The following is a 27,840-nucleotide window of genomic DNA, read 5'->3' as shown; positions in this document are numbered from 1 at the left end:
AGAGGCAGGTTCAGCAGTGATCATGCAGTGTAGCCGTTCTAGAACCGGGATGAGCTGTGGTTGGCTAGGCAATTGCAGATGCGTATTAAGGGGCGGTTGGTGTGGGTTGAGCAGTGCTTGGATCATCGGATGTAATACCGAGTTGGACAGTGGTTGATTCAGCCGTTGTAGATTCAGGTTGAGCACTGGTTGATTCATCTGTTGTAAGAGCAGGTTCAACAGTGGTCGGTTCAGCCGCTGAAGATGTCGGCTGAACAGTGGAGGGCACAGTCGTAGAAATGGGTTGAGAAGTGGTTGGTGCGGCTGTTGTGAAGGACGGTTGAATAGTGGTGGTCGGTTCAGACGTTGTTGTGGCGGGTTGTGTGGTGGTTTGCTCCGTCGTTGAAGTAGCGGGTTGCGTGGTAGTTGGTCCAGTCGTTGTTGTGGCGGGTTGTGTGGTGGTTGGTCCAGTCGTTGTTGTGGCGGGTTGTGTGGTGGTTGGTTCAGTCGTTGTTGTAGCGGGTTGTGTGGTGGTTGGTTCAGACGTTGTTGTAGCGGGTTGTGTGGTGGTTGGTTCAGTCGTTGTTGTGGCGGGTTGTGTGGTGGTTGGCTCCGTCGATGAAGTAGCTGGTTGCGTGGTGGTTGGTTCAGTCGTTGTTGTGGCGGGTTGTGTGGTGGTTGGCTCCGTCGTTGAAGTAGCAGGTTGCGTGGTGGTTGGTTCAGTCGTTGTTGTGGCGGGTTGCGTGGTGGTTGGTTCAGTCGTTGTTGTGGCGGGTTGCGTGGTGGTTGGTTCAATCGTTGTTGTGGCGGGTTGTGTGGTAGTTGGTTCAGTCGTTGTTGTGGCGGGTTGCGTGGTGGTTGGTTCAGTCGTTGTTGTGGCGGGTTGCGTGGTGGTTGGTTCAGTCGTTGTTGTGGCGGGTTGCGTGGTAGTTGGTTCAGTCGTTGTCGCGGGTTGCGTGGTGGTTGGTTCAGTCGTTGTTGTGGTGGGTTGTGTGGTAGTTGGTTCAGTCGTTGTTGTGGCGGGTTGTGTGGTAGTTGGTTCAGTCGTTGTTGTGGCGGGTTGTGTGGTAGTTGGTTCAGTCGTTGTTGTGGCGGGTTGCGTGGTGGTTGGTTCAGTCGTTGTTGTCGCGGGTTGCGTGGTAGTTGGTTCAGTCGTTGTCGCGGGTTGCGTGGTGGTTGGTACAGTCGTTGTCGTGGCAGGTTGCGTGGTGGTTGGTTCCGTCGATGCGGTGCTTGGTTGCGTGGTGGTTGGATCAGTCGTTGTCACGGTTGTTGGTGGCACAGTGGGACAACGACCGCGTCTTCTGGCTGCAGTATAAAATACGTTTGCAATCTTTTAAAACTGTAACATATGCACTTCGATTTTTGGTTATTTTGTGCCAAAGATAATAGATTACCACTCTTTATAACACAAATAAAAATTATACGAAATACTGCCATTTTACTTGACGAAAAATTGCAATGTATAAGCAGTGATGTTAACTTCATTAATTTGAAAATTGGCACAAGTCATTAAAAAAGATCAAATAAACATTAAAGACGGTAATAACCATGTGGCTCCTGGTTCAAAGATTAGGAAAGTATGTTTTTATACATGCATGGTAATACATGAAATGCATAAAGTTCGATTTTCAGTCAACAAGAAAGTCTGCTGTCTGTGGTTTACAGCAAAAGCCATCAAAAGTTTTTCCTCACTTTGAATCGTGAAATAAAAAAGGATACTTACATTTAGGTGTACAACGCTTCTTGGTTTTCTTTCCTTTTTTCTTATCCTTCTTGGTCTTTTTCTTTCCCTTATCCTTCTTGTTATTTTTCTTTTTGTCTTTCTTGGGTTTGCGGCGTCCGCGTTTGCTGCGCTTTACCCGCGTTGCCTCGTCGCTAACAATGATGTCGACATCTTTTTCGATACTAGTGTCTTCCAAGGATATTATAGAGTTACCATTGTCAGAGATGATTGGCCTGAATTAAAAGACGTTTACATTAATCAAATTTGTCAGTATTTCGTTTTGCCTCCTTATTTTTAAACAAATGATTGAAGAAGAATTCATTGCAAATTTCATAGACAGTAATATCATGACTACAAAATGAGGCGTTTTTTATCTTGAATAACTTCGAAGGGTGTGAAACAATTATTAAGCATCACCTTTTCTGTGAATCTAAAAAAAAATATGCGAAAGTGGACCATAAAAAGAGATACAGAAACGGCTTTTGAGAGTATTTTTTATCAAGTTCAGCACACTGTTAATATAACTAGTATGTCACGCAACATCAATGTTGCTAACAAAACTTACAACACCGTAGCTTGAACATCAACTTCATCGTCGTCTTCCTGTGCTTTGACAAAAATTTCAGCTGATTGTTCCTTTTGTTCGCTTGGTCTCAGCAAATATTTCTGACCATTTCCCGTATCGTCGCCATAGTTACCAGTGAGCGGCCAGCACTCAACGGTCGCTATAGCAACAAACAATACCAGCATCTGGACACGCGACATCATTTTTCATGAAGACTTCTGTTGGGTTTTTCCCTCTATAGAAAAGAAATAAAACGTACCTTTTGTATTATAAAGAAATGCAATTATGAAACAAACGGCAGTGATCATTAAAAATAAGTCTGGGGTTTTGCATTAAATATGCAAATGGTGATTTTTACCTTATCTCCTTATAACAGTATTTAGTAATCACTCTTTTGATTTCCAGATTCTAGATTATCTTATACGCAGAAATTAAAGACCGATTTTCTTAAATGCAATAAATTCAAAACTCTTATATTTTCCTGTTGCTTTAAAAATTTGATTGTGAATAATTATTAACGACGATTACGACGAAAAGACGAGACGATGTATTTTCTTTTTTTTTCAATCCCCCTAGGCCTATTGATCTTCCAAATCTGCATTGGATATCTTTCTAAAACCATGCTTATAAGACTTACCCGTCTTTTCTTCCAGATTCCTTTACACACAAGAAGAGGTTCCCACCTATTATATAGTCGAACATCGGAAATGAAATCCCGTGCTTAAAATGATTTTCCCTGATGTTAGATGAAATAACAAAGTCACATCCTCTTCTTGCGGACAAGGTGTGAGCTGGTCGCGTAGGTGTGCTAAAAGTAGTGGGTTGTTTGAAAACGGACTCAGCATCACTAAACAGTCGCCTGTGATATATGGAAAGCCCCAATTAATATTCACAATCCATTGGGGGGGGATACGAGTTTTTTAGTTCGGAGATGACTAAGAAGTTCACTTCTTTCAGGACTACTGTTGATATGTGTATTTAAGGCACACATCCTGAATTAGAGTTATCGCCTAAAGTCACATAACCACATCTAACAGGTGGGGACAGACATGACTACTATAAAAATACAAAAAAAGTGACACATGTTTTGTGAGACCTAAAAAAGGAACTGGTTAAACGGGAGTCATGCTATGTCACTGTCCTCACAACTATTTTAGTGCACACGAGCTTTCAGTCTATTTCAATAAGTGCAGAAATCAATACATAAGAATGAACATTCCCCCTGTCAAATACTTTAAAAGATTATCGCAAAATAATCCGAGTGTTGTTGAATTCCACCGTGTACGATCTCCTTTATTTCTTACAGTGATTCTTTCAAACAATGTCTTAAAACTAGAACGGGTAGCAGGAATGACTTATATTTAAATGTAATCACAATTACTTTGATCTTGATCGGGGTATCTTCATATCCGTGATGATATCTAACACACGTGAGCTGTGAGGCTGCCTCCGCAGAAAGTCAGAGTTTCTAGTTAAGAGAGTAAAGATATACCCTCTACCAGAGCTACAGATTGATTTTTCACAGATATTCATAGATATGTCTCTAGATAAATAGACAGTCATTTTAGTCTGATGTCAGCAAAAAGTAAATAAATAAATAAATAAATAAATAATAATAATAATAATAATAATAATAATAACTGCGGCCCTGGTAAAGAGTAGTAAGGATACATGTATTCAAAATGGTTGTTTTAAGTTCATTGAACTCACGCACGGTTATTTCTACACACCGGGCACCGTGTAGTTCCTGCATTTAAACATGTAGTTTCTCTGCCTGATACAAGTAACGAGTGATTTTCAGTAATTGTAATAATTTATCGAAGAAATGGACTTTTGTTCAAGTAGTTTGTTCATGTATATGTAAAGACAACAATTCCCAGGCCTCTTACAAACCTGACTCGAGTAGGACACTCTAAAACAGTTTTTTTTCTTTTTCATATTTTGAAATAAAAGAATACATTTGATTTTTGTAGGCAAATTTCCATTAGAAGTAAGTTTAATTGTGGGCAAAATATATTAGAAGCAATACACCGAAAACAAAACCATGCCTATTTTTTTATTCGTACACGTAACCTACGTTGTTTAACCAAGGTGACTAGCACACGTGATCTCACCACTTGCTCACTCCTTTACGCCTGCAAAAAATGGTGTGTTAAAGACAAGGCACAAATTAAGGTGCAGTAAATGTCAAACTGGATTTTCTTCATTATAAAAATATTTTTGAAAGATATGCAATGAATAACGTGGCTTCAGTGACTAACTTTTATTTTAGTGACATCTTAATTTAATTTATCAATAAATTGATTATTTAATCCATTGAATTGTTCAAACGCCATTGTATTTTTAAAATGACATGCTTTAGTATTTCCAGATTACTACTGAATTTATATTTATTAGAATTTTGGACATAATTAGCACAAAATTGTTCAATGGACTTTGCTTATGCTATGACAATCTCTAGTAACTGTTATGGAAATCGAGTTTAAAGTCGGATATCTTATCAGCGCGTATCGCGGAGGTTAGTAGTAACCACATTGAACCGTTCCTATTGTCGTAGCCTTAACTTGTATTGCCTCGGTCACGCAACTTGTTAAATACACATAGCGGTGAGACGGTGCTAAACGTTTTCTTTTCAATTCTAGGGATGTTTTTCGCTTTTCGCACGTGTGATATTGTATTATTTCACACACAATAATTATAGGGTGTTATACTATTCCATATATTACATTTTGTGAATAATTTAGTATTGAAACAAGAAATGACCTTTAGAAGCTTTTTTTTATATCTTTTTTTAATGAAAATAGCTAACAGATCGAACAAGTCTTTGCACTCAGACTGATAAGGGTACCTTTATTACATCTGAGATCGGGCAAGTGTTCACAATATTGGCAAGTATATACATGAACTTACCTATTATAAAATAAAGGGTGCACTTCACCCTAATAACTGACTGCATATATTAATTTATGGACAGGGTACTACATGCAAATATTTAAGTCTATAGTACTTTCGCCTTGTAATTGGTTTTTTGAACTAAATGAAAATTGATATGAAAGCACTTTCAAATGACATAAGGAAAATAAAGTGGTCAAAACTGCTCTTAAATTTGAGCACGACATTGCACAACATAAATGGGCAATTGAAGTTAATTTCTTACAAAATTCATTTAATTTGTAAAAATGACAGGCATTACATATTTGCCTTTGCTTTACCCTACCATTTAATTTCGATCTATTTGACACTACTATGGGTTTTCTTATATTTTACTTCTTCTATCAACAGCTGTATAATACCTCTAAACATTGCGCCATTTCCTTTGTCCTCCTCCTCCTATAGTACATGTGTACTATTAAACACTGGGCATATAGTATTTAATTGAGGTCAAAATAAACTATAACGGTCACTTCTGACATACTACATATTTAAATTCCTTTATGAAAGTTCCAACCCTCGTGAAAACTCTAAACAATTTTTTTTCTTATTTATAGATACAATGCAGGTTTTTTTTTATCCAAAAAGAGATATTTACCTATACATGCTATGTTACAACCAAAATTCATTCTTTATAAGCAGACAATAAAGTCTGCTCATTTTTGCATCTCAGACTTTTCCACGCATCAACCACAACCACCCTACATCTAAATACTTCAGTCCTTCATTACAGCTGCACGATCATTGTGTTTTCTATAACTGCTTATCTGGTTTGGCTCAAAAACTTTAAGTTGGAATGTTTAACAAAGAAGAACAAACTATGCCTAATAAACATGGAAGTTAATTCAACCAGGTTTTCTTGCTTTTTACAAAAAAGAGATGAAAATGGTTTAACATTATGTTCATGTGTAACTTTTTGGATCTCTGATCCTGTTTCTGTATACCTAAATAAAAATGGAATTCGGCAAAATGTTAGGAATGGCATTTGAAAAATTGGCATTTGAAAATGATATATACTTTATCATCATTTCCTATAACTACAACCCACGTCAATAAGCAAACTTATTAGTAAAAATACACCTGACTTTATAGCAAACTATTCTGTTTTACTTTAAGTGCATGTTATATTGCATAGAAAAGTAAACCTTCAATCATTATGGTATTTGTTTACAATTGTATCTCATACAATTCCAGCTTAATAAAATGACATGGTCCTTTCCTTGTTACACTATATCACTGCACTACTTAAAAAGATCCTGCTTCAGTGACACCAATGAGATTATACACTGCCTGACAGTAACACGATTTGCTGAATATTGGCGTCTTTGTTTTCCTCTGGATCTGTCATTTGTGGGCAATATGCATTTTGCTACTATGAAAACTTCTTTCTCAAATTGCACAATGGAAGAGTATGACACGAAGCTTTGCATATAACATTTCAAAATTGAAAATTGACCTCTGAGCTTGGCATTAAACTGTAGTAACAGTTACACTGTTTATGAATCTTGGAGTCTGGGAGCAAGGCCTACAATTGATTCTTAACATTTTTCCATGACTTTTTGGTTTGTTAAAAAACTTCTTCATCTAGAAGATAGCTCAGCATGTAACATTTTTGGTGCTTATTAAGTAGGTACAGTTGTATTAATATATTCTACTTCATCTAATGTACTGGTTCATTCCAAAGCTTTTTCATTTCTACAGCATTTAATTTTTCAAACGTCCATTTCTGAGACTGCAAGTTTTCATCACACTGTGTCATGAATATTTCTTTGTTGCCAGAGTCACTGTCCAAGCAGTGGTTTGATATAGGATGGAATATTTGCTTGGTTTTCTGAAATCAAAAGAAAAAATATCTTGAAAAAGTTCTGGAAAATTTTTGATTTTAAGAAGAGGAGCAGTACTAGGAATTGCAAGAACTGTATTTTAAAATTCACTACTATGTACACAGTATTCACAAATATTTAAAAACTTCATTTTAAAAACTTCATTTCTGCTAGTCTTTCAGATAAGCAAAGTTTTTTTTCTCTTATAGATGCAAGTGATTTAAATTTTAAAAAATACGTCTTAAAACACCTCTTCTTACTGAATTATATTTAAACAGCTGGTTCCCTTGCATTCCATGACATCCAAAGAGGATCACAGGTGCTTTATGTACAGAAGAGGACACATCAAAACACACGTTCCTTTTCTTTGGGCGGATATCTTTATGCCAGGACAACTCTAGTTGCTAAAACAAGAAATTACATTGAGAGTAAGTTCTTGAACATATTTTGGGTGTATAATTGAAAATTAGTGTCAAGTTTGGTTAACCTGTAACACTCCAAATGTTTTGTCAGAGGACCCTTCGTAAACACTTTGAGTGGTGCCCTTTAAATGGGTTATCGAGTAATAAATCGGTGAACAATAACTCAAAAATCAAAGCTTTAAAATTAGATTTAATTAAGCTTTAATCACATTAACAGTGGTTCAAGATGAAATATTTATAACTCCTACTACACAAAAAACATTTATCAGGAAAAAATTGTCATGTAATTAATGCAGTGTAATTGTATCCCACCTGTTCCCCTCCTCCTTTAGGGCTCTCACTAATACAGGTCTCCAAACCAAACTTTTCATTCTGTCCTCTAAACCTGGTGTCAATACACAACCCGCTGCCTAGATTTCTCACCTAGAACAGATAAACATTTACAGTAACAGGTATGATGCAAAAAGTTCACTAGCATGACCTGTCTGCTCAAACACAGGCAGTAGATTGAATATTGATTTTAGAAACACATTTTAAAGAAAATTCTTGAATAGTGCATTTCTCAAAAGTATTTACTGAATTGGATATTCATGCATGTTTCTGTTTTGGCAGATAAGAAATAAAAGGTTTAAGTGCAAAAAAAAAATCATCTTGACAGAAAAGAAAATAATGTCCTGCTGTCACTTCAGTGAAGAAAGTAAAAGAGGGCCAGACTTAAAAACACAATGACCAACCTCTCCCTCTGCATACGGTGGGGGTTCTACAGGTGGGTAATATTTTTTCAAATCAAACGCAACCTCCTCCATAAAATATTTGAAAGGTTTGCACTTCAGTTTCTGCCTGATAGCTTTCTGTTCAGTGAGGTCACCAGGGTCAATATTTTTATAATGAGGTCTTCGTCTGTATAGATGCTCGGCATATTCGTCCATCCACACTACTGCTACTCTACGGTAGTTCTGGAATGCAGAAGTATTCATTCTAGAAAATTATAGCATCACTGTTTACATAACAGTTGACATTCATCCAGTAATAGACTATAAGATATTCACTGTTTATTTTGAAGATTTTGTATTAAGTGAGGGAAAAGCAAAAGTCAGGTCACTAATTCTAACATTTTCACTAATTTCACTTACTGAAAATACAAAATAAAAAATATCAAACCCACTGAAAAAAAACATTTTTGGGGATATAACATGGGTACAAAAGCAAAATAATTTCAAGCTCTCAAGAGAATATTTTGTTTTCAAATAAAATGCTTTTGACTTAGTCTTATGTAAATAACCAAGTCATACCTTTCCTACAAAATCACCTATGCCAGGATTAGGGAAAGGTGCAAACTTTCTATAGATGTGCCCCACCCTGGAACATGGAGCATCCACCATCTGTCCATGACACTGCCAGATCTGGTAATAAATAGTATATCCATTTTTTAATACATGCATTTTTATTTTTTAAAATTAGCATTGTTTTGATGAGTAAAATGAAATAAGTAATTCAGTCTTTTAAAAGTCATACATATTTTATGAGGCACTTTTCTTTTTTGTTGTTTTAATAAAAAAAAATCATCAAACACTTTTTTCATATATATGAACATATGATTGCATTCATTTCTCAATATAAAAAAATAATTCTCAGACTATTTTGAACTATGTATAAAATGTTATATTCAAAGAAAGTTTATGCCATCAGACCCTTTAACCCAACCACCATGGCTCAGTTTCATCAACAGACATAATACTGTCCATTGGATAAAATTGTTATCCTCTAAACGGTAAAGTAGTGTTTCTCACAAGCAACATACTTATTTTTGCCTATGATATTTCTATCCAAGGGTTAAAAATGGCTGCTATCCTCAACTTTATCCAATGGACAGTGTTATCCATGAAAACAGCCCAGATTACCTTAAAAGAGAGTTCGTACTGCTCCCCTCCCCAGATATCCAGACCAGGATCATAACCTCCCAACTCCCAGAACCACTTCCTGTCTATAGCAAACAACCCTCCAGCCATCACAGGGCTCCTGGACAAAATATAAGAAAAATAAATTCACAAACATGAGAAACATAAAACTCGAGTATAATCAATACACATGTATTCCTTCAGCATTTGTCCAAATCAATAAAAAAAACCTCCTTGATTAAAATATAATCCACACCTGGTATAAAACATGGTTCTTCAATACTGCCCCCTCCATATCTTGCTGCTGATTATAAAAAGATACCTGACCCATAACTTACTTGAAAGGTTCTGATGGATGCCTTAAATCCTCCGGCAGCAGAGGCAATCTTTTGTAAAAGAATTCCCAATCAAAGGCTCCCCTGGCTCCTTCATCCTGAGCTCTATAGGCAAAATTCTCAAAGTCAATCACGTCTATGAAGGGGCAAACTGCTGTTCTTCTATTTTGGGCAATAGGCTCTGGAGAAAAGAAAGAAGGAAGCACATTGGCTCTTTTCAATTATTCAAAGAATGAACATGGTAAATCAATAGCCAAACAAGTGTTTAAATAAACTAGTGCAAACATTGGAAACCACCAGCTTAAAAATCCATGAAATCCTTAAATATAAGGATAGAGACATAATATATTGTACAAAATTTGGTAGGGAAAAATGATAACCAAAAAGTAATATATACATTGTTTCACAGACTAGATAAAATACCTAATTAACAATGTCTTCTTAAATCTCATAAGGAGATGGAGGTTTTTTCTAAAATATCTCCAGAAAAGATGTAGACATCAACTAACCGAGCAAGGGGGGTAACCAGTTCACATTGGCTTCACAGTGAGAATCCAGAAATATGAGGACATCTCCTGTTGCGGCTTTGGCTCCTAGCAGTCTGGTCCTGATTAAACCTTCGCGCTTCTTTGCACGCACAGTTCGCACATTGGTAAAATGTTCTTTTAAGTAATCGTCTAACTTTTGGCCAAGAAAATCTGAAATCATTAAATCATATATTCAATATGAATTCAGTATATGATATTTTTAAATACTGGAAACTAGTGTTCCATAAGCAATTATGTGAATATAAATTAAATCCATTGTTATCAATCTAAAGGTTGATCACAAAAACTTCAAGGCAATGTGTCCTTGCAGTAAATGCTATATTTCCAGCTAGTTCTAGGATCTGTATAATCTAGATAATCAATCACACCAATTAATGATTTATGAAGGCATGTTTCCAGTAAAGTTAGGCAGACTTATCTTGGTACCATACATCTCAGCAATATGACCACAGGTAACCCCCAATGCCCAGCAAATAGTATCACTGTTGGCTATTGTCCCACATGTCCCTGTTATAGTAAAGGAAAGTTTTGTACCCATACAGTGGCCACCTCAGGTTATAGCCAATCAAAATCAGACAACCTGTTGAGATGGTTGTAAAGAGTTAAGTCTACCCATGTTGAATGAAAACATGCCATGAGACTACCACTGACCAAACTGCTCTACCTTTTGTACTAGCGTCATCAGCGAGGATAACTTCATGCAGGAGACTTTTGGGAGATCTGTTGATTAGACTATGTACATTTCTAAGGAGAGTGGTCCAGTGCTCGTTGTGAAAAGGTATCACAACACTGGCAGTGGGTAACTTAGCTAAGTACTTCTTGTGCTTGCAGCTGGAAGGACAAAATTTTCAATATCATGCATCATTGTTCAGGATCACCTTCTTTTATGTTAAAATTGAAGCAGCAAGCCAGCTTCCGAAATAATAATCTGACAGTCACTTTGACGGTGACACAGAGCACTACAGTACTATTCAAGTTTTTTTAAAAAATTAAAGCTTTCATAAGTCATGAAAAAATTATCTAAAATGTTCTACAGTAAAAACACAATTTAAATCACACTGACATAAAACTAAAAATAAAGCAGCACTATCAATTTAAACTGGAGAGTTCATACTCACTCTGGATGCCTTATATCCACCAAAGCTCTGTCTAGAGATATTTTATCACTGGCATAGGCATTGAAGCCATTGACTTTATAAAGGTCATTTTTCTTTTGCTCTTCTTCTGGACTGAGAATCACTGCTGAACCCTGTTCACCAGGACCTGGATACACATTAACATTAGAATATTAATCTACTTAACAATTACAACCCCCCTTCCACCCCCCCCCCTAAAAAAAATCTCACGTTCAACTTTATACCCATAAACTAATATATATGTACCCAGTACCGTTTCAATTCTTAGACTTAGACGCCATTTCCACAGATTTTTAATCTATCTATCCCTGAGGGGAGTCTCACTAGATTACTGTCAGCTTAGTAGGCTTAAGCATCTGTCCCGCCTACTATAAGCTGTAAAGGGGTATTTAACTGTCGTGTGCGCTTGGCTGACTGCAATTTAGCGTGAAGCCCCAGGGAGTTAGGTCGATCCAGATGGATTAATCTAAATCTCTGGGAATGCACTCTTTATGTGGATTATTATAATTTAAAAATCTTATGTACACAATAACCACATATCTTTATTAATGATTTAAAATAACCATCTTTACCTTTTCTCTCTTTTTCTTCTGCAATTTGTTTGTAATCATGCCAGTCTATTTTAGCATTAGGGTCAACAGGCTCATTCTAAAATGGAAAGATAAATGACAGTCACATCAAAAATTATGTTTCATGCTGACCAGATTAACTTTGCACATTAATATATTACAATATATTTTCTCCTTTGCTGCTCTCAAAGTTTGTATTAAGAATAGTCTAATTTCAGTCCAAAGGGATGAAGATTTTATAGAAAATTACTGGTACCTTTATATTAATCAAAATTATAATTATGAAAATTCACTAATCATAATCCATTTGTTCAATAAAAAATTAAACTGTTTATTCTGCATCAAAACAGTGACTGTGTTAATGCCAATCAAACAAAAATGTCTATACTAACATCAAGAGGCTGTTCTTCCTTAGGCCTCTCTAGAAATTTCTCATGCCGGTTATCACCAGGGGGTAAAGGAAGACCCCTGTCTAACAGAGCCTCGGTCTTCGGCTTGTCTCCAAATAATGTCCTCAGCAGCAAAGGCCCAAATGCAAGACAAACACCTGCCACAATGACATACTTTAACAGGGTTTTTGTGTTCCTTCTCATGGTGGCAGGTTAATTCCTTATCCTAGAAACACATATATAGATAATGATGAAATGTGACTCTCTTCTGTGAAAAAAAGCAAATATCAACTGATAATAAGACATTTGCCAACAGCAAAACTATGATCAATTGCTTTTTTAAAAATGTGCTCATACCTTAAAGAATACAAATAAACTTATAAACTTAATAGGTTTGCCTGTTTAACTTCATAAATATAATGTTCCCATATACAGCAGGTCTATATGAAATATTCTACTGTAGTGCCAAAAGCAAAGATCAACTGTGATAACACTTTGTGTCTGTGAAAGAAAGGGAAAAACAATCTGAATCAACAAATAGACGAGGCCCTGTTGGTGCCACCTTATAACTGTTACTTAGGCATTCACAGGGGTATATGTAATAAATCACTGTCTGACTGATGTATGGTTGCTGCAGACTGAAAATGTTCTAGCAATTACTATATATATTTGTGCGGCTAAGGGCATCCTATCTGGGATTTTTGCATCAAATCAGGTGCTCTTATTTAAGGGCTTTAAAGGTGTGAACTGGGAAAGATAAGACGTTTTGCGGGGAAGAATAAGACAATTTCAAACGCGTATGGTACTACTGGATGTACTGATAACGTTAACGTTACTCCTAACTGAAGCAAGACTTTAGCAGAGTTTCTGAACAATGCGTCACAATGAAATCTTGACCTGAACAAGAAGATCCATAGTCCAAATGGCCACATTTACACCCCGTACCACCATTAAACACATGAATCAATACATAACATGTAAATAGGCTGAGTATTTGGACACTCATCATAGAGTTTTAAACGTATCAGCAATCATCACGAGACGATCACATAAATGGCTATCTTGATGGGCATCACAACTGGCGACTACAAACTTAAATGGCGCATTTAGAGTACTACCTCACTTATCGTCCCTTAGCTCGTTAAGTAAATACTAGTTCAAAGAGTGGAAAAGAAACGATCATTTTATCCACGTCTTCAGCATTCCTCGGGTGTCCTTTCCATGATTTTTACCTGAGCCTCGTATTCAAACAGATCATCCAAGACAAGCCACACCTGAGGATTGTGATATTGGGTCACCTAACAGTGAAATAAGTCACATAAACACAACAGGCGTTATGTCGAGAGCGGGGGCTGTGTTGGTTGTACTTCTAGCAAGCTACGTCGCATATTGCCTCATCGATACATTTGACCCGGGTAAGATTAATTGTCTTTAATAAGGAGACAATCGGTGCCAGGATTAACCTTAGGCTGCACCTGTACACCCATATAGATACGAATGCAAGAGGTGGGGAGGGCGGGGGGGGGGGGGGGCAAATTGTATCACAAATCCAGTGTGGACTTCACAAGGTCATGAAACATGATCTGCAGTTTTGTGTAGTTTACGGTAACGACAAATATAGGCGAGTTAGCCTACTCTAGACCACGACCTAGTGTTATCGTGGATTGAGCAATGGATTCGAATGAAATCCATGGTTCACAGGCGATGCCCTGGAGTAGGTCATGTTCAGTACGGACATGCATGTACATGTATATTGGACTAATACGTATAACCAATTAATGCATGTCTGATACGTGCACGATCAACACGTACACCCCATGTTTTAAACAGGATCGCCATTTAAACTCATTTGGTGCGAATAAAATTAAATGAGTTGGTGTTCGGATTGTTTTGTGTGGTGATTTGGGAATCTTATTTTATAGCAATAATAATATTACTTATTTATATTCAAATGTGTTGAGTCGTTAAACTACTTGTTGTCAGTTTTTGTAACAAGTTGAGACATTTTTAGTAGGCTATTACTAAACATTTTCTGAAACACCACAATTTTTTGGTCTTTCTAGAGACTATTCGCGGTAAGACGGTATTAGTGACGGGGTCATCCTCTGGTATTGGAGAACAACTGGCCTATCACTATGCACGGCTTGGCGCCAATGTGGTGGTCACTGGACGCAGGGAGAACCTGCTGAAGAAGGTAAACGTAGCCTTACATGACGTGCCACCTTTTTTTTACGCAACATTTTGTTTCAAGGTTGGATATTATATGGAAAGTCAGTGCATGAAACACATCTAATATAAGAACTGTAAAGGTAATATATTAGATCAAGCACATAAACGCGTTTTGATAAAAACGGTACAGTAGTGAATACAGACGTGAATAGTTTTTTTTAGAGTCAAAAATTATATATATATATATATATATATATATATATATATATATATATATATATATATATATATATATATATATACCATATTTTAAAATATGCCATATCACTATACCGAGACTGAATGTGGCCCATCTGATTGCCAAAACGCATTAAGAGCGTACGTGCGTTGTGTAGACGCGGTTGGATAATTAATGCGACAATAAAAACTCTGTCGACGAATTTAACAGTAACGAATAACGTTTCATGCAAATAAAATTGCTGTTACTCACAAAGAGGATAAACGAGTATCAACTATAAACGAATAGCCACCTTTGGTTTATATTTTGTAGCTTAATCGATCACTGTGATCTAAAGCAAAACAAAAGATTGCAGTGTATGTGGAATTTAACGAAATAGGAAGAGATAGCCGACGTTTGTTTGTAAATACTGTATATATTTGTTACTTTCAATTTTTATGCCAACTTCTGATTTTAGGTGGTTGCAAGGTGTAATGAATTAAGTGGAAAACAAGTACACAAATATGTAGTGGCTGATATGAATAGGATGGACGAAGTAGAAAAGGTAACATCTTTTGGTCAGTTTATTGAGGTAACCTTGAATATCCTAATAAAATGGATTCTTTCACACAGTATGGAAAATTGATTTTGTCCTGCTTTGCTCATTTTTACTTTTTGTGGAGAAAGAAAGCAATACCTCCGATACCTCCGAGGCTAATGGTGGGGGGGGGGGGGGGGGCACACATATTCGTTGTACCGTCACTCCCTCTGCACCCGTCGTTGACTGCCCCATAATAAACGGTTTTGAGAACTGAAATTGTCGGCCTTACGATATAGTAGATAAAATAAAAGAGGAAAAACGACTTGGTCAGCAAGGGAAAAATTACTATTATAAACCCAATTTTGAAATGCATAGTTAGTGTCTGAATAAAATGTATACCCCCCCCCCTTTCATAAAAGATGAATAACAGTGATTTATTAATTCCCCACAGTTCACAGAGTCCACCTTTAATGGAAAGCTAGACGTCCTCATGCTGAACCATGGCTATAATGAACTACTAGAGTTGTGGACAGGGCACCAAGACAACTTGACCATGCATGAAAGGGTGATGAATACCAACTTCATGTCTCACGTCTTTCTGGCGTCTCGCCTCATGCCGCTTCTAGAGAAGAGCGGGGGAAGGATAGGGGTGACCTCCTCTATTCTTGGTAAGGTTATACCCTCTGTTATCAGGGTCTGCTGGAATAGTGTACTAAATTAAAATGTGGGCGATACAAGAAATTTGTAACAGAAACAGAATACTAATGCACCTGTGGTCAGAGAGTAGTAAAGTTAAGGGTAAGCGTTCTTTTGTACTGCTGAAAAAATGAAAGTGAGGGCAACCGCTTTGCTATAGGTAATTTTGCAAAGTGCCAGTTGATGTTATGTTATGATATGGTGATGTTACTTAATTTTGCACGTGAGATGTCTTTGCCTATGGATTATGCAAGGAACTACGTGTAGATTCAGTTCTGAAATTTTGTTATATAACATTATTTTATATGATCGTAACATTTCGACCTACTAATAATTTGTCAATTCGTCTGACTGTTGCTTACAGAATTTTTAAATGATTGCTTTTCTATGTTTTTATACAGACCTTCATTTCATAGTAGATTTCATATTATAATATTTATAGGTGTTATTCCGATGCCGTTTGTAGCGAGCTATTCATCGTCGAAGCACGCCCTTAGTAGTTTTTTCTCAGCTCTTCGCATGGACCTGGTCTTACAGGGGTCCAGTGTTTCAATTACAAACGGAATCGTCGGCTCCACGGGTGAGTAGATATATTCACATATCACGTAGACAGATACAAGACTTTCCTATTTTTATTAAATTAGGATTACAACGTGGCGTGCGGGCACAGAAAATAGTATTTGAATTAATCTACTCACTCAGAGGGACGTATACTTGTCTAATAACAAAAACATAAAATGATTCGTCAGACGAAATTTTCATTTGCATTATCTTTCAATGAAATTATTTTCAGTAATGTATTGACATATTGTTTTTCATTTACAGCAACAGAGAGACACGTATCAGAACTGAAAAAGTATATTGGCAGGCCCGATATTCCTTTCGCAACGGGGACTCCGGAAGATGTTGCCATGGCCTTGCTGAAAGCCACTATGCTTAGACAGTCCGAGGTTTTCGCACCCTGGCTGCCGGCACTAAGTTTTATACGTATTTTGAGGGTTATAGCTCCAGATCTAGCCGACTATGTGATTCGTTACGGTGAACAGTCCTTGCGACAGGGCAATTAAAATAGTTCGTGCATATGTTTGTCTGTGATATGTATGCGTGTGTGTTTGACTGCTTAGCGGTATGTGTGAGTATGTGCGTGCATGTGTGTGTGCATGCATGCGTGTTTGCCTGTAGTGTGTGGTTTATGTGCGGGTGTGGTGGGTAGGTATGTTAAGATACTTCATATTATATTACCACTTCATACGTGCGCGTTTGCTTCACGGTGTAACGAACCGTTATGTACCTCGTACAACAAAGTCAAGGGATCTTTTAAACGGGAGTCTTTTTACTATTAGACCACAAAATGACGACCCAAAATAGAAAAAATATAGTCTCCAACGCAATCACCAATCTTAGAGAAAGTCACATAGTCACAAAAGGCTATTTCCACTAAAATATCCACAAAATAAATTGCATCGTCATCCTGATATAGGTTTAACTCGCATCAGTATTAAATATGGTGACAATTTCTGTGGATGCCTATAGGTGGGTTGGATTTTACTCATGTGATAAAACTGACCTCAGGGGATGGTCCGTTACCTCCTATCAAAGGATTGCTTGCTTCGACACTATTAGCAGCTGGATGCGGACCTGAGGCAGATAAAGCGGTCTTCAAGAAACGGCAGTGTGTTAGTTGGGATTCTGCTAGCACAATGGTTCTCATCCAAACCGCCGTCTGTGATGTGTGCTCCACAGTTTTTTGACAGTACGGGTGAAAATGTCCATACAGCTTTAATGTATTCCTTTAATACCTCTTAAGACACGTTTTCTATAAAGTTGTTTTTAAAATTGCTTTGAAACTGTTTTGTTAAGTTACATGTAATTTTAAACGGATTAAAGAACATACACTGTTAATATACATTCTGGGTTGATAATTTATTGACACTCACGTGATATACACGTGGATTTGACAATCATAAACAGTAACACTAAATATACTACAGTACTTCAAAGTTTGGTTTTCTAAGATAACTGATCATTAAAAACAATTTCGGAATGGAATGGCCATCAAAGATTAGACCTTTGGTTCATATGTACGTTATGTTCATTTTTCAGTAGTAGGCTATTATTCCTTAAAATTTGAAACCGATATTTACACAAAATTTGTAGACTCTCTTTAGCTTGTACATACTTTTAGAATGTATGTTCTGTAGGTATAGAGTCAATGGGGTGCTGCCTTGCTTTCGCATTAGTTATTTCTTTTCTTACGCTGTGATGAAAAGAGAAGTTTGCCAGGCAAAGTAAAATACTCTTCAAGGAGCAGTTGATCCAAATACGATGGCACGTAGCTATTACCGACAATAATGACAACAACAATTTTTAAAAGAAAGTTTACTTTAAGACGTATATGACTATTAAACATTTAATGTACTGTCGAATTCGTACAATGATTATTTATAAACGGATTCTGAGGCTGAGCCTTCTGTTCAGTACAAAACGAGAGTTAAAACAGGAGAGATATTTGTTTTAACCAACTTGTTTATCGTTATCAAATGCCAGTGCGTTTCATACATTTGTATTACTGTGTACATGTGTATGGCAGTTTTTCCAATACGTTGCCTGTCACTTTAGTGTCATTCCGTGCAGGGGTTGCACTCTGGACAAAGATCGCTGGATGGAAGCTGTTTGCTCATTTAATTTATCTCTTCTTTGACAGACATGATAACAATGAAACTAGAATAACAATGAAAACGTCTAGATACTACAGTTCTGAGATCAAATGAAGTATTGAGTTTTGTGTCCCATATGCACTAACTGGCATATAATCAATACTTGCCGTGCTCGTCCTATTTGACTTTAGTCCTTTCAGGTCTGGCAGGAAATACTTTCAAATTAAATTTAAAAGCATTTACGCCAAGCCACTATGCCTCCGCTTTTTTAAAACGTCTTCTAACTAGACAGACAAAACACTGATTGATGTGCAAGGTTATATTTATGATATTTGGCAAATAATGTTTCGTTTCCCCCTCCATAAGCGGGTGTATATGGCATTTTTTTACTGAATTTGAGCAACTTGATTATCTTAGCAGGTAAAATGCCACAGAGAAAATAGGCATTATGTGTTTTATTGATGAGTAAATTTCAAATGACATTTCTTAATTCTTCTCAAGAATGCTTATCAGGCTGTTGCTGCTCTTTTCGGATCGTGACAGCGAAACCACTTGTTAGTCCACAAAAGGACTAATGACACGATCTTTCAATGATTAATATCTGAAATATGATCTCGTAGTTTCTTGAATAATAAGATCGGTCCGTGCAGAAGCATAATCTGATGGCATATAAATTAACATTAATGTTTCAGAATTACATTTAATGGCATCATTCATCGAGTAGGTGATCGTCGTCATCGTGTTGCCCGTTGGGGTTTTCGTGAAAGTGTTCTTGAGATTGCATCCAAACGTGGCATTTATCAAGGGCGTTTCTGCGGGCAATTTCTTCAATGATTTTATCATCCTCGTCCAGAAGCTCCTCAAAGGGATGTCTATGAGCAAAAGGTTCGTCACGGTTCACGTGTTCGACTAATTCCATGGCATTGTCCAGTTTTTGGTCCCCCAGTGCTCGTCTTTGTGTGAACCCGTGGTTGCTATGGTGACCGTGATGTTCACGCTGATGTTGATGGGTATGGGGACGCTGTGTTATGTCTCCGTCTAAACGAGAAGACGTTCTTTCGAAAAGTTCCGTAAAAGAGGTGTGGCGCTTATTTAAATGTTTTCGCTTCTTGTGATGCTCATGGTGGCGTTTAGGCGGTGAAGTTGACCGAACGTGAGCAGACGATGTCTGCCGGATCGAAACCGTGTCCTCCTCGGCCTGCGCCATAGCAAGTTGCGCCTCTGGGGATAAAAAATGGGTGAATTTTCTCTCGGGTCGGGTTGTGCGTGCCCTGTTGCCTGTATGTCGTGTGCTATGGTGAATACTGGGTAGCGCTCCTGAGGGGGGCAAATGAAATGGGTTTTTCTGATGCGACTCCATAGCAGTTGCACGTAGTTATAAATTTTGTACGTAGACGCAGTTCACAGATCGTATTGCTAATGAGGCAACTTATTTTTCCATTTACATTTTCCTAAACTTGGCGTCATTATTCTAGTTTCCATTCTGCAAAGAAAAAAATAGCATTCATTTAAATAAGAGATATCAAAGAATCGACCGAATAAAAATACAATTTAGAAAAATATAACCGTTAACTGCGCTAGTATTTGTTCTATCCTTGCCAGTAACCCTCACCTGTAGGATATGGGATAATACATATTTAACCTCAAGCACATTTTTTTCAATCAGCTTAACTCATTTCACTCACCGATAGCTGCCATTAAAACCACCTCGGTTTCATTCGTAACTTAAAACCAAACACTCTTCTTTCACGTCTTTAAAACAAAATCTCCAGACACAAACTAAATACAACAAATGAGAACATGGTTTCTGGCAGGCTTAGTTTTCGCTTCAGTTCTATGACGTCAGTGGTGCCATAGCTCTGTACAAGTGCATAATAAATAAGTCACTCCCAAAACATCTCATAGTTTCGTCTTAAGTCTATATAACACTGCTCCATTATTATGATATCAACACACTTAACAACTCCGGCATTGTTTTCATATGAAATTGTACTCGCTGGTAAAGGTTTCATTGATCGGCCGTTCCGCGGGAAGTTAGCTGATGAGACTGTTTGCAAGGGAAATGAAATTTAATGAAAGAGTTTATCGACTGTTTCTTATTGGCAAGTATTTCCAGTCACAAGCACATCTTAATCAATTATGTAGCAAGTGCCCAAATATGGCTAAACAAGCGTGAATAGGTTAATTATCGGTTACGGTACTGTGTTCTTTAACTGTGTAAGATTCCATTTCATAAAATGCTATTTGTTTTCTTTAATAATCAAAGAAGTTTTAAATCTATGTCTTTTCGCACACGCCTCAACTCCTTAACAATGCCAAACCTAACATGATGAAATGCACAATTAAAAAAACAGAAGAGCTGCGGGTAAAATACAATGAATGGAAGACTATAGAATATCGATGATAATTTATTTAGAATTGTTTTCGTTCAAGGTTGGTGGACTAATAAATAGAATATAACAGGAAAACAGAACGTCAGCCTTGTCTTGTGTAAAGAACTTCAAATCCTCATAGTTAAGGGACTTTTTTTCTTTTATGTGAATATATTCTCGTTAAATCACAACCTTAAAAATAATCTAAGGGATGAAAGAAGACCAGGTAGGATTTTGAGATGCAATCCAATAGATAGATGTATGGCGTATCGATAAAATTTATCAAGGGAATGTTTTTCCGCGCAAGTTTGTTGATTTTATAAATTAAACAGTAATAGTAATAACAATAAATAAATACGTCAGACCAACAGCAGGGGATCACATGGAGAAATCTGGACTCCGGTAAACATCGTCGTCTCCACCACGTGCGGTATTTCGTCACCATGGAAACCACTAAATAAATAGACCCGCCATGACATAAAAAAAAACTACTACCATGGTCTCTCTGTTCCTTCATGGCGTGACATTCCAATGTATTCTGTGCCCGCTTTTGGCTGGTGACGTGACGAGGGCGTGAACTTTACACGAGCACCTGACATGTTGGGGAAAATTTCCAATTTAACGAAATAACATAATACTAAATTATATCCATTGTGTCATAGTATATACAACCCCTTTATGCGTACATTCGACCCTAGTTCAACCTCTCTGGGAGTGTAACAAATGTAAATGAAACGTAACACTTTCTGTTATTTTGTCTGCATCGAATTCCATATTTGTATAGGCTGTGTGTAGCGTTACACGCGTGATTTGTCTGGCGTGAAGTCCCTGTATGACCATAGCGTTTACATCTAAACAGGTGGAAGGAAAACTGGATAGGAGTCCTATTCAATAATTGAATGTATAAATATTGAGCTAAATAACAAAACTAGTAGCGAAACTCCACCGTCGACATCTTAAATATTAACTTGGTTAGATCACTCTGAAAACATTACCTCTACAGATGATACCCTAGCTCCTTACAAGTTATTAACTTTCACACTCTGGAAGGTCGCTGTGATGTTTCGATATTTTCCATAAGGTCCACAAAAAAGCCTCCAAACCCTGCTCCAACATGACCTTTCCGCATTATTTAGATTTTAGGGACCCTGTGGATCAAGTTGCAGGTAACCGGGCAATGAAGCATGTTTTTGATAGCCGATTCCAGTTTCTGGCACGTCCAAAGGAATAAATCAATTCATGGCAAGCACGCCTGCAGAAAATGCTTGGATGCTGGTTAAAATGCATTAATTTTTGCTTAAGTCAATTACAATAACACGCTTTCCCCATTAACTTTCAGTAGTATAATTTTTGTCACATGACGCTTTCTCGATTTCAAGTTTTAAAATGAAGAGCCGTCGTGAGAGCTTTAGGGTCTTGGTCAGAAAATGAGACAGAAACTTTTATAGACTGCTCAGAAACAAAGACATTTTTCTTAACCAGTGCTTTCATCGTGCGGACATTTCTTATGCATTTTTAGTAATTTTAGAAATCGCGACTCGAGCTCAAAAGCTAGAGAAAAAGAGTGAAAGGATAAGGTATGCCTCCAACCGTTCACTTGGTTAGAAATAATTAAAATTTTATCTTAAGCACTTGTTACAGCGGTTTGCGACCGCTACGAGAATGAATGCTAGCCCACAGTGTACATGTAACATGGACTTAAGAACGGATATTCTCCAAGGACTGAAAAGAGTGATGGTCAGGATTTTCTTTTAGCGCAGAACACCATCAACGGTTACTTGTACTGATAAGGGAATAACGAACTGCCTGGATTTACAAGCTTTGACTTATCTTTGAGCGAAATTCAATAAGACGTTTAAGGTTATCAGGCAGGTCATGTGAACGGCTTAAGTTGCTTGATTGGGCGATTAAATGGATAGATACAGGAGAGGAGGTGCTAGGATATTAAATCACGAAAGCACCGTATTATTCGTCGACGTATGGCATGTTTGGCTTGTTTAACAGAACATCACATCTCTAGGCTGTTATAGATTGTACTATGTACATTTACTGCTATCCTCTTATAAATGCGAATGGGTCTGTACATTACCAGTGCAAGTGTGTGTGTGTGTGTGTGTGTGTGTGTGTGTGTGTACTGTATTTTTAGAGGCAAAAAATAAATCGAAAAATTCTCTCTCTCTCTCTCATTGGCACAGGACATCAACCAGGAAAAAGCCAAAATAATTTTGTGGGTCCTTCGTCCCCCTGGATCCGTCACTGCCTTGACAATATTATATTGCTAAAACTAACGCTCATATATTACATGAAAATTATACATACCTTATACACCAAACTTCACCTGGAGTCACCTAGCCGATCAGGCCAGTGCTGTAAATCATCACCCCTATCTACCTATATTACTATTTACCTGCTAACCCGTTTGTTCGTTAACCAATAAATCAGGCTTCGATTATCTTTTGACACCAAAGATATGACCGATAGTTACCGGCTATAATCAAACACAGTTGGTCAATAGCACTGGGCGGCGTGTCCCCATGTTTCGAATAGAAACTTATCGCTGTTCCCACTGTTTTTTTTTCTTTGGCTCTCACGATGGACTCTGCTCTTACTCAGATATATAACGCAAGATTATCACTACAGCGAGTCGTTACAGGCTATTTTATACCCTGTCGTGTGAAACAGTGATAGCAAGATTTCGTGGGTTTTAAGTCCCTTTTTTTGCATGACAATAATTATTTACTCAACTCTTTACACTGTCAGATAAAAGCTGAGACGCCCCCCCCAATGAAGCCGCAAAAGTTGTGGTTCATACGTTCACAAGCATTTTTGAGACCACTATCAAAAATACAATCATTGTACAGCTGTGCCGGCAGTTAATTTCTTAAACAGTCCTTATACTTCCAGAAGAATGACAGGTTTTTGAAGAATTTATTGATGGCAACAGTTTTATTAACTTCTCACCTAGGATCATTGGTAACTGTTGTCACGCCTAAGTAGTATTCTATAGTAAATAAAATGTGTACCTTGATATATTGAACTCTGCAAAGGACAGTAGCCATTCAGCAGACTTATATTTTCTAGAAGTCATTAATACTCCAATTGAGTTAATTTTTTTAAATCGGAGACTTACCTATTCTGCTAATTACTGCTTTAAAGGAATGTATTGAAACTTGTTCAGCTACTAGTTGAAACGTTGAGTAAGGACCAGTATAATTTAGACATGTAGAAAATAAAACTTGTGTGGGATTAAGAGGGTCATGCTTCACACCAGGACTCGTGATAAAACGCCAACTGCTCAGCGCAGTCAATCATTGCCTCAAATTACATAAGGATAGATTATTCTCGAAGAAGAAAAAACAGTCAGACAATGGAAACACCCTAGCATTTTAAATATGTAAAGCTTTACATGAATTTACCCATTAATGACACGACACACTTACCTGTGATTTCACAGCGTCCTAAATCGTTTCTTTTTACCGACTGAGGACTTTATAAGGCTAAGAACTATGAATTGCGTCTTATTTCATTCCTATGGTGTCGGCAGAGAGGGGCCTAGCTAAACCCTAACCTTTAACTTCCATGTATAATAACCGTATTCCGGTGCGTCGAGGGATTATTGTATTGTCTGTGATTTGCTTTGTGAAAATGCAAATATCACTTTTCACTTTGAATTAGTCGGTTCACGGTTAATTCTATTAGAGCAAATAATGCACTTCGCTTGGCTGCTAACAAGTAAAGAGGGACATCTACAAAAGGTGCGCACCGCTTTGACTCAATGCAAATACGCAATATCCAGACTATGACGCCCAAAACAATACGGTTTCCCTAAGACACAGTGACGTTATGTAGATATCACAATCGCCTGCTCAGTGCTAAAGTTAATTAAAGAAACTGAACATTATAGGTTTCTACTAGGGCCCAAAGTAAATTAAGCTGTGGTTTCAGGTTATTGTTTTAAAGATCCAACAAAGAGATTTTTTTACATTATTTGTATGCAACACATATCGTCTGTTTCTTCAACAATATCATAAATGGCCGGGGGGAAGGGGTTAAATCATTCATGTCAAATAGCAGCACAATAAGATTAGAAAGTATTTTTTTCTTGTTGGAGTTTGTGTTTGCTTAATACGCGATCGGATCCGATTACAGTCGTTATAAAAGCATAAAGTCAAAATTTTAGTGCCGCATACAGCGCTTTTGGTTGATTATCATTAAATGACATACACATGCCATTTTAAGTCATATAAACTAGATGGACACCAAAATAGATGGACAGAAAACATAAAAAAACACGGGTTCATTATCCCAAAAGATAACAACGAATTTCACAAGGTTTGAAAATTCTATCCGGCAAAGATGATTTAATCTCAATATTTTCATTAAACGCAAAAATCGAAGCTGACGTTAAGCATCGGATCAAAATAATCCGATAAATATTCCAAATGGAGTATTTTGGGTCAGAGGTTTGTCCCCTGTAATTAATAGGGGCATAGAAGCCATAAACATTAAATAAGCCATTGCAAGTTAGGTGTATACATGTAATCACCCAAAAACTGCTTTGTTCTAGCAGTGCTAATGCCAACGCACGTTACACATGTAACTAGAGGTAGTGCTAGCTTTTCACAAAAACGAAGGAGGAACAAAGATTTTTTGGTGATGCATTTCTATGCCAGCATTTTAATTAAGAGTATTTCAATGGAAAGAACTAGCAGTACTCTTTTGAAAATGATCAAGGAAATTAATTTTCATCCACAATCAAAACATAATAACATTTCTTGTAAATATTTATAATGTAATACTGTATCAGTTATACATTGAGATATTCATGGATAACTCTCATTTGATATGTTTCTTCACCTTTTGAAGAAAAAAACTACCACTGATGAATACAATTTTATTTCTAAAATTGACAAAATTGGATTATTCACCTCCACTGCTGACATCTTGCGGTGGTCGTGATAACGTAATTTTAGTTTACTTGTCGACTAATAGATGTCGCCACAGTTAGTTCAAGGGTGTAGAGGACCTGGTACAAGAGACTACAGGATTTTGCTAAACTGTGTGTGTGTGTATGTGTGTGTGTGTGTGTGTGTGTGTGTGTGTGTGTGTGTGTGAAAGAGAGAGAAGACAGAGGCTTGATGGAGGCAGAAAAATTTGTGTTAATCTGAATTTTTTTAAATAGATTAATAGGAGGTAGTTGATGGAAATTTGTTCGGAGACACACCAAATATTTTTGCCGTACGCGTTCTAATGGAAGTTTAAGACCCCTCCCCCACCCCCCAATATACCTTCACTAAAGATTTTGTGTAATTGCAATGAAGGCTCACAGCTCACATATAGTCATATAACGTTATTGGAAAACAAATTAAGAAAGTTTGAATCGCATTTTCAAGACATCGCCCGCTTGACATAGAGGACAGGGACCTTTGTTTTCTCTTCTCCATCCCTTCACTAACCTACCCTCTGCCAGGGCTGCAAATTTATCATTTGCACTTTTCACCTGTAAAGAATTGTGTCCTGAATTAACCAGAGACATAATTGTGAATATCTAGTGCAAAATCAATCTGTGATCGGTATAGGTTATCAGTAGCCTAACCGTGCATCAAATCAGTACACGGTACATCGATTAAAAAAGTTACGAAAATCTCTGATGTAAGCTTTTGCGGTTACACTGATTTGAAAAACGTTACCCAAATTTTTTATATTCCTATTTCTTTATGGCTTACGGACCAAAACAAAACCTTTGGCTAACCAACAGTTCCGTTTCTGCAAACATTTCAGTGGTGTTTTTTTTTAATACAGCATTCGGTCCGGGTAAAAATGACACCCATCGTGAATTAGTGCACTGTCTACATTATGACATTTAAGTGTTTTCTCTGAAGGTTCTGCAGTTACACTGAATTGGAAAATATTACTCAGGTTTTTGTACACTCCTATTTATACATGGCTTACAGTCTCCTTTTGCCTTCAATACCACCTTTGTGTCAATTAATTTTTCTGAAATGTGGTGGGTGACCTGGGGTGAGGGGCCCTTAGGTTAAGGGCCTTGGGCTTGCTTTCCTAATAAACAACGCCACCCTGGTTGTTTTCAGCGTGTGTCCTTGTTGTGTTCTTCTTAATGCCTCATGGTGTTCAAGAGAGAGAGAGAGAGAGAGAGAGAGAGAGAGAGAGAGATGGAGAGAGGACGAACGAGTGTGTGTTCGTGATAATGTGTGTGTGTGTGTGTGTGTGTGTGAGAGAGAGAGAGAGAGAGAGAGAGAGAGAGAGAGGGCAAATGACCCTGGTTGTTTTCAGCGTGTGTCCTTGTTGTGTTCTTCTTAAATTTGCAATAATTATGATAAAATGGATTAACATAAACATCATTCACATGATTTGAAGGAAAAACATCACAAAACAAAATTATGTATTGAAAACAATCTAAAATAAGAATTCATTGAATGTTCATCGAACAAAAACATCCCATTCCCTATATCCTTCATTATTGCACCGCACACAATTCCATATAATTATTATCATTAATTCTTGAAGATGAAACAATCCTAAAGTGGTCAATAATCATAAGCACAAAGTGTAATTTGTATGATGTAATTAGATTCAATACACCTACATTTAAGAAGAGTGCATATTTGGGATGCAGATTACGTGTTTCCAGAGGAATACAGCACTTTTATCATAATAGACGGTCCATGGTCTCTATCTGCACCAACGCTGTGCGGTTGCCTGAATGGAAACACACATGATACAGATGTGAAGAATCTTCTTCAACTTTAACTGACTCCAAACATGACGCTGGAATTACGCTACGCCCCAGAGATTACACACGACCTCCATGCAATGAACCGAACATAAGGTAGGCTTTCTAAATCT

At 37.3% G+C, this 27,840-nt stretch overlaps 4 protein-coding genes across 9 annotated transcripts; 1 reads left to right on the top strand and 3 right to left on the bottom strand.

Moving 5' to 3' along the window:
* Positions 1-85: 85 nt before the first annotated feature.
* LOC147762919 (uncharacterized) lies at positions 86-2,538 on the bottom strand. The gene is made up of 3 exons (XM_087009463.1): positions 2,271-2,538; positions 1,706-1,938; positions 86-1,287 (listed from the first exon to the last, which is right to left on the bottom strand). The coding sequence occupies exons 1-3, from the start codon at positions 2,471-2,473 to the stop codon at positions 86-88; spliced, it is 1,638 nt and encodes a 545-aa protein (XP_086865589.1). The 5' UTR covers positions 2,474-2,538.
* A 2,562-nt stretch (positions 2,539-5,100) lies between these two features.
* LOC106174572 (putative polypeptide N-acetylgalactosaminyltransferase 10) lies at positions 5,101-13,591 on the bottom strand. Its single transcript, XM_013556189.2, has 13 exons — positions 13,440-13,591; positions 12,325-12,547; positions 11,936-12,011; positions 11,346-11,490; positions 10,892-11,058; positions 10,189-10,377; positions 9,683-9,860; positions 9,348-9,465; positions 8,739-8,849; positions 8,181-8,402; positions 7,759-7,869; positions 7,285-7,428; positions 5,101-7,032 (listed from the first exon to the last, which is right to left on the bottom strand). Exons 2-13 carry the CDS (start codon positions 12,523-12,525, stop codon positions 6,862-6,864), a joined length of 1,833 nt encoding a protein of 610 aa, XP_013411643.2. The 5' UTR covers positions 12,526-12,547; positions 13,440-13,591; the 3' UTR covers positions 5,101-6,861.
* A 17-nt stretch (positions 13,592-13,608) lies between these two features.
* Positions 13,609-17,850, top strand: LOC106174574 (hydroxysteroid 11-beta-dehydrogenase 1-like protein). 2 transcript variants are annotated; one of them, XM_013556190.3, is made up of 6 exons: positions 13,609-13,736; positions 14,385-14,515; positions 15,186-15,272; positions 15,700-15,916; positions 16,387-16,524; positions 16,770-17,850. In XM_013556190.3, exons 1-6 carry the CDS (start codon positions 13,658-13,660, stop codon positions 17,009-17,011), a joined length of 894 nt encoding a protein of 297 aa, XP_013411644.2. In that variant the 5' UTR covers positions 13,609-13,657; the 3' UTR covers positions 17,012-17,850. The 2 variants fall into 2 exon arrangements, with proteins under 2 accessions (XP_013411644.2, XP_086864941.1); XM_087008815.1 differs by lacking the exon at positions 16,387-16,524.
* A 602-nt stretch (positions 17,851-18,452) lies between these two features.
* LOC106174541 (uncharacterized) lies at positions 18,453-24,650 on the bottom strand. Of its 5 annotated transcripts, none has more exons than XM_013556141.2 (2): positions 24,414-24,650; positions 18,453-20,084 (listed from the first exon to the last, which is right to left on the bottom strand). In XM_013556141.2, the coding sequence occupies exon 2, from the start codon at positions 19,959-19,961 to the stop codon at positions 19,311-19,313; it is 651 nt and encodes a 216-aa protein (XP_013411595.1). In that variant the 5' UTR covers positions 19,962-20,084; positions 24,414-24,650; the 3' UTR covers positions 18,453-19,310. The 5 variants fall into 5 exon arrangements, with proteins under 5 accessions (XP_013411595.1, XP_086864942.1, XP_013411600.1 ...); XM_087008816.1 differs by lacking the exon at positions 24,414-24,650 and adding an exon at positions 24,104-24,199; XM_013556146.2 differs by lacking the exon at positions 24,414-24,650 and adding an exon at positions 23,459-23,478.
* Positions 24,651-27,840: the final 3,190 nt, after the last annotated feature.

The sequence above is a fragment of the Lingula anatina genome, chromosome 3 (genome assembly GCF_051362555.1).
Source record: "Lingula anatina isolate TDL-2025a chromosome 3, LinAna3.0, whole genome shotgun sequence".
Classification (NCBI taxonomy): Eukaryota; Metazoa; Brachiopoda; class Lingulata; order Lingulida; family Lingulidae; genus Lingula; species Lingula anatina.
The sequence above is the reverse complement of the archived record's forward strand: the minus strand, read 5'-3'. Positions and strand labels throughout refer to the sequence as shown.

What these genes read in the sequence shown, in the direction of transcription:
- LOC147762919 (XM_087009463.1), bottom strand. Translation starts at nt 2,473, where the DNA reads ATGATGTCGCGTGTCCAGATGCTGGTATTGTTTGTTGCTATAGCGACC. An exon ending in GATGTTCAAGCTACGGTGTT is followed by an intron (nt 1,939 to 2,270) that starts GTAAGTTTTGTT and finishes CTTTTAATTCAG; the next exon opens with GCCAATCATCTCTGACAATG. An exon ending in GAAGCGTTGTACACCTAAAT is followed by an intron (nt 1,288 to 1,705) that starts GTAAGTATCCTT and finishes TTTATACTGCAG; the next exon opens with CCAGAAGACGCGGTCGTTGT.
- LOC106174572 (XM_013556189.2), bottom strand. Translation starts at nt 12,525, where the DNA reads ATGAGAAGGAACACAAAAACCCTGTTAAAGTATGTCATTGTGGCAGGT. An exon ending in TGATGACGCTAGTACAAAAG is followed by an intron (nt 10,378 to 10,891) that starts GTAGAGCAGTTT and finishes TAATGATTTCAG; the next exon opens with ATTTTCTTGGCCAAAAGTTA. An exon ending in CTAAAGGAGGAGGGGAACAG is followed by an intron (nt 7,429 to 7,758) that starts GTGGGATACAAT and finishes TTCTTGTTTTAG; the next exon opens with CAACTAGAGTTGTCCTGGCA.
- LOC106174574 (XM_013556190.3), top strand. Translation starts at nt 13,658, where the DNA reads ATGTCGAGAGCGGGGGCTGTGTTGGTTGTACTTCTAGCAAGCTACGTC. An exon ending in CATCGATACATTTGACCCGG is followed by an intron (nt 13,737 to 14,384) that starts GTAAGATTAATT and finishes TGGTCTTTCTAG; the next exon opens with AGACTATTCGCGGTAAGACG. An exon ending in GGATGGACGAAGTAGAAAAG is followed by an intron (nt 15,273 to 15,699) that starts GTAACATCTTTT and finishes AATTCCCCACAG; the next exon opens with TTCACAGAGTCCACCTTTAA.
- LOC106174541 (XM_013556141.2), bottom strand. Translation starts at nt 19,961, where the DNA reads ATGGAGTCGCATCAGAAAAACCCATTTCATTTGCCCCCCTCAGGAGCG.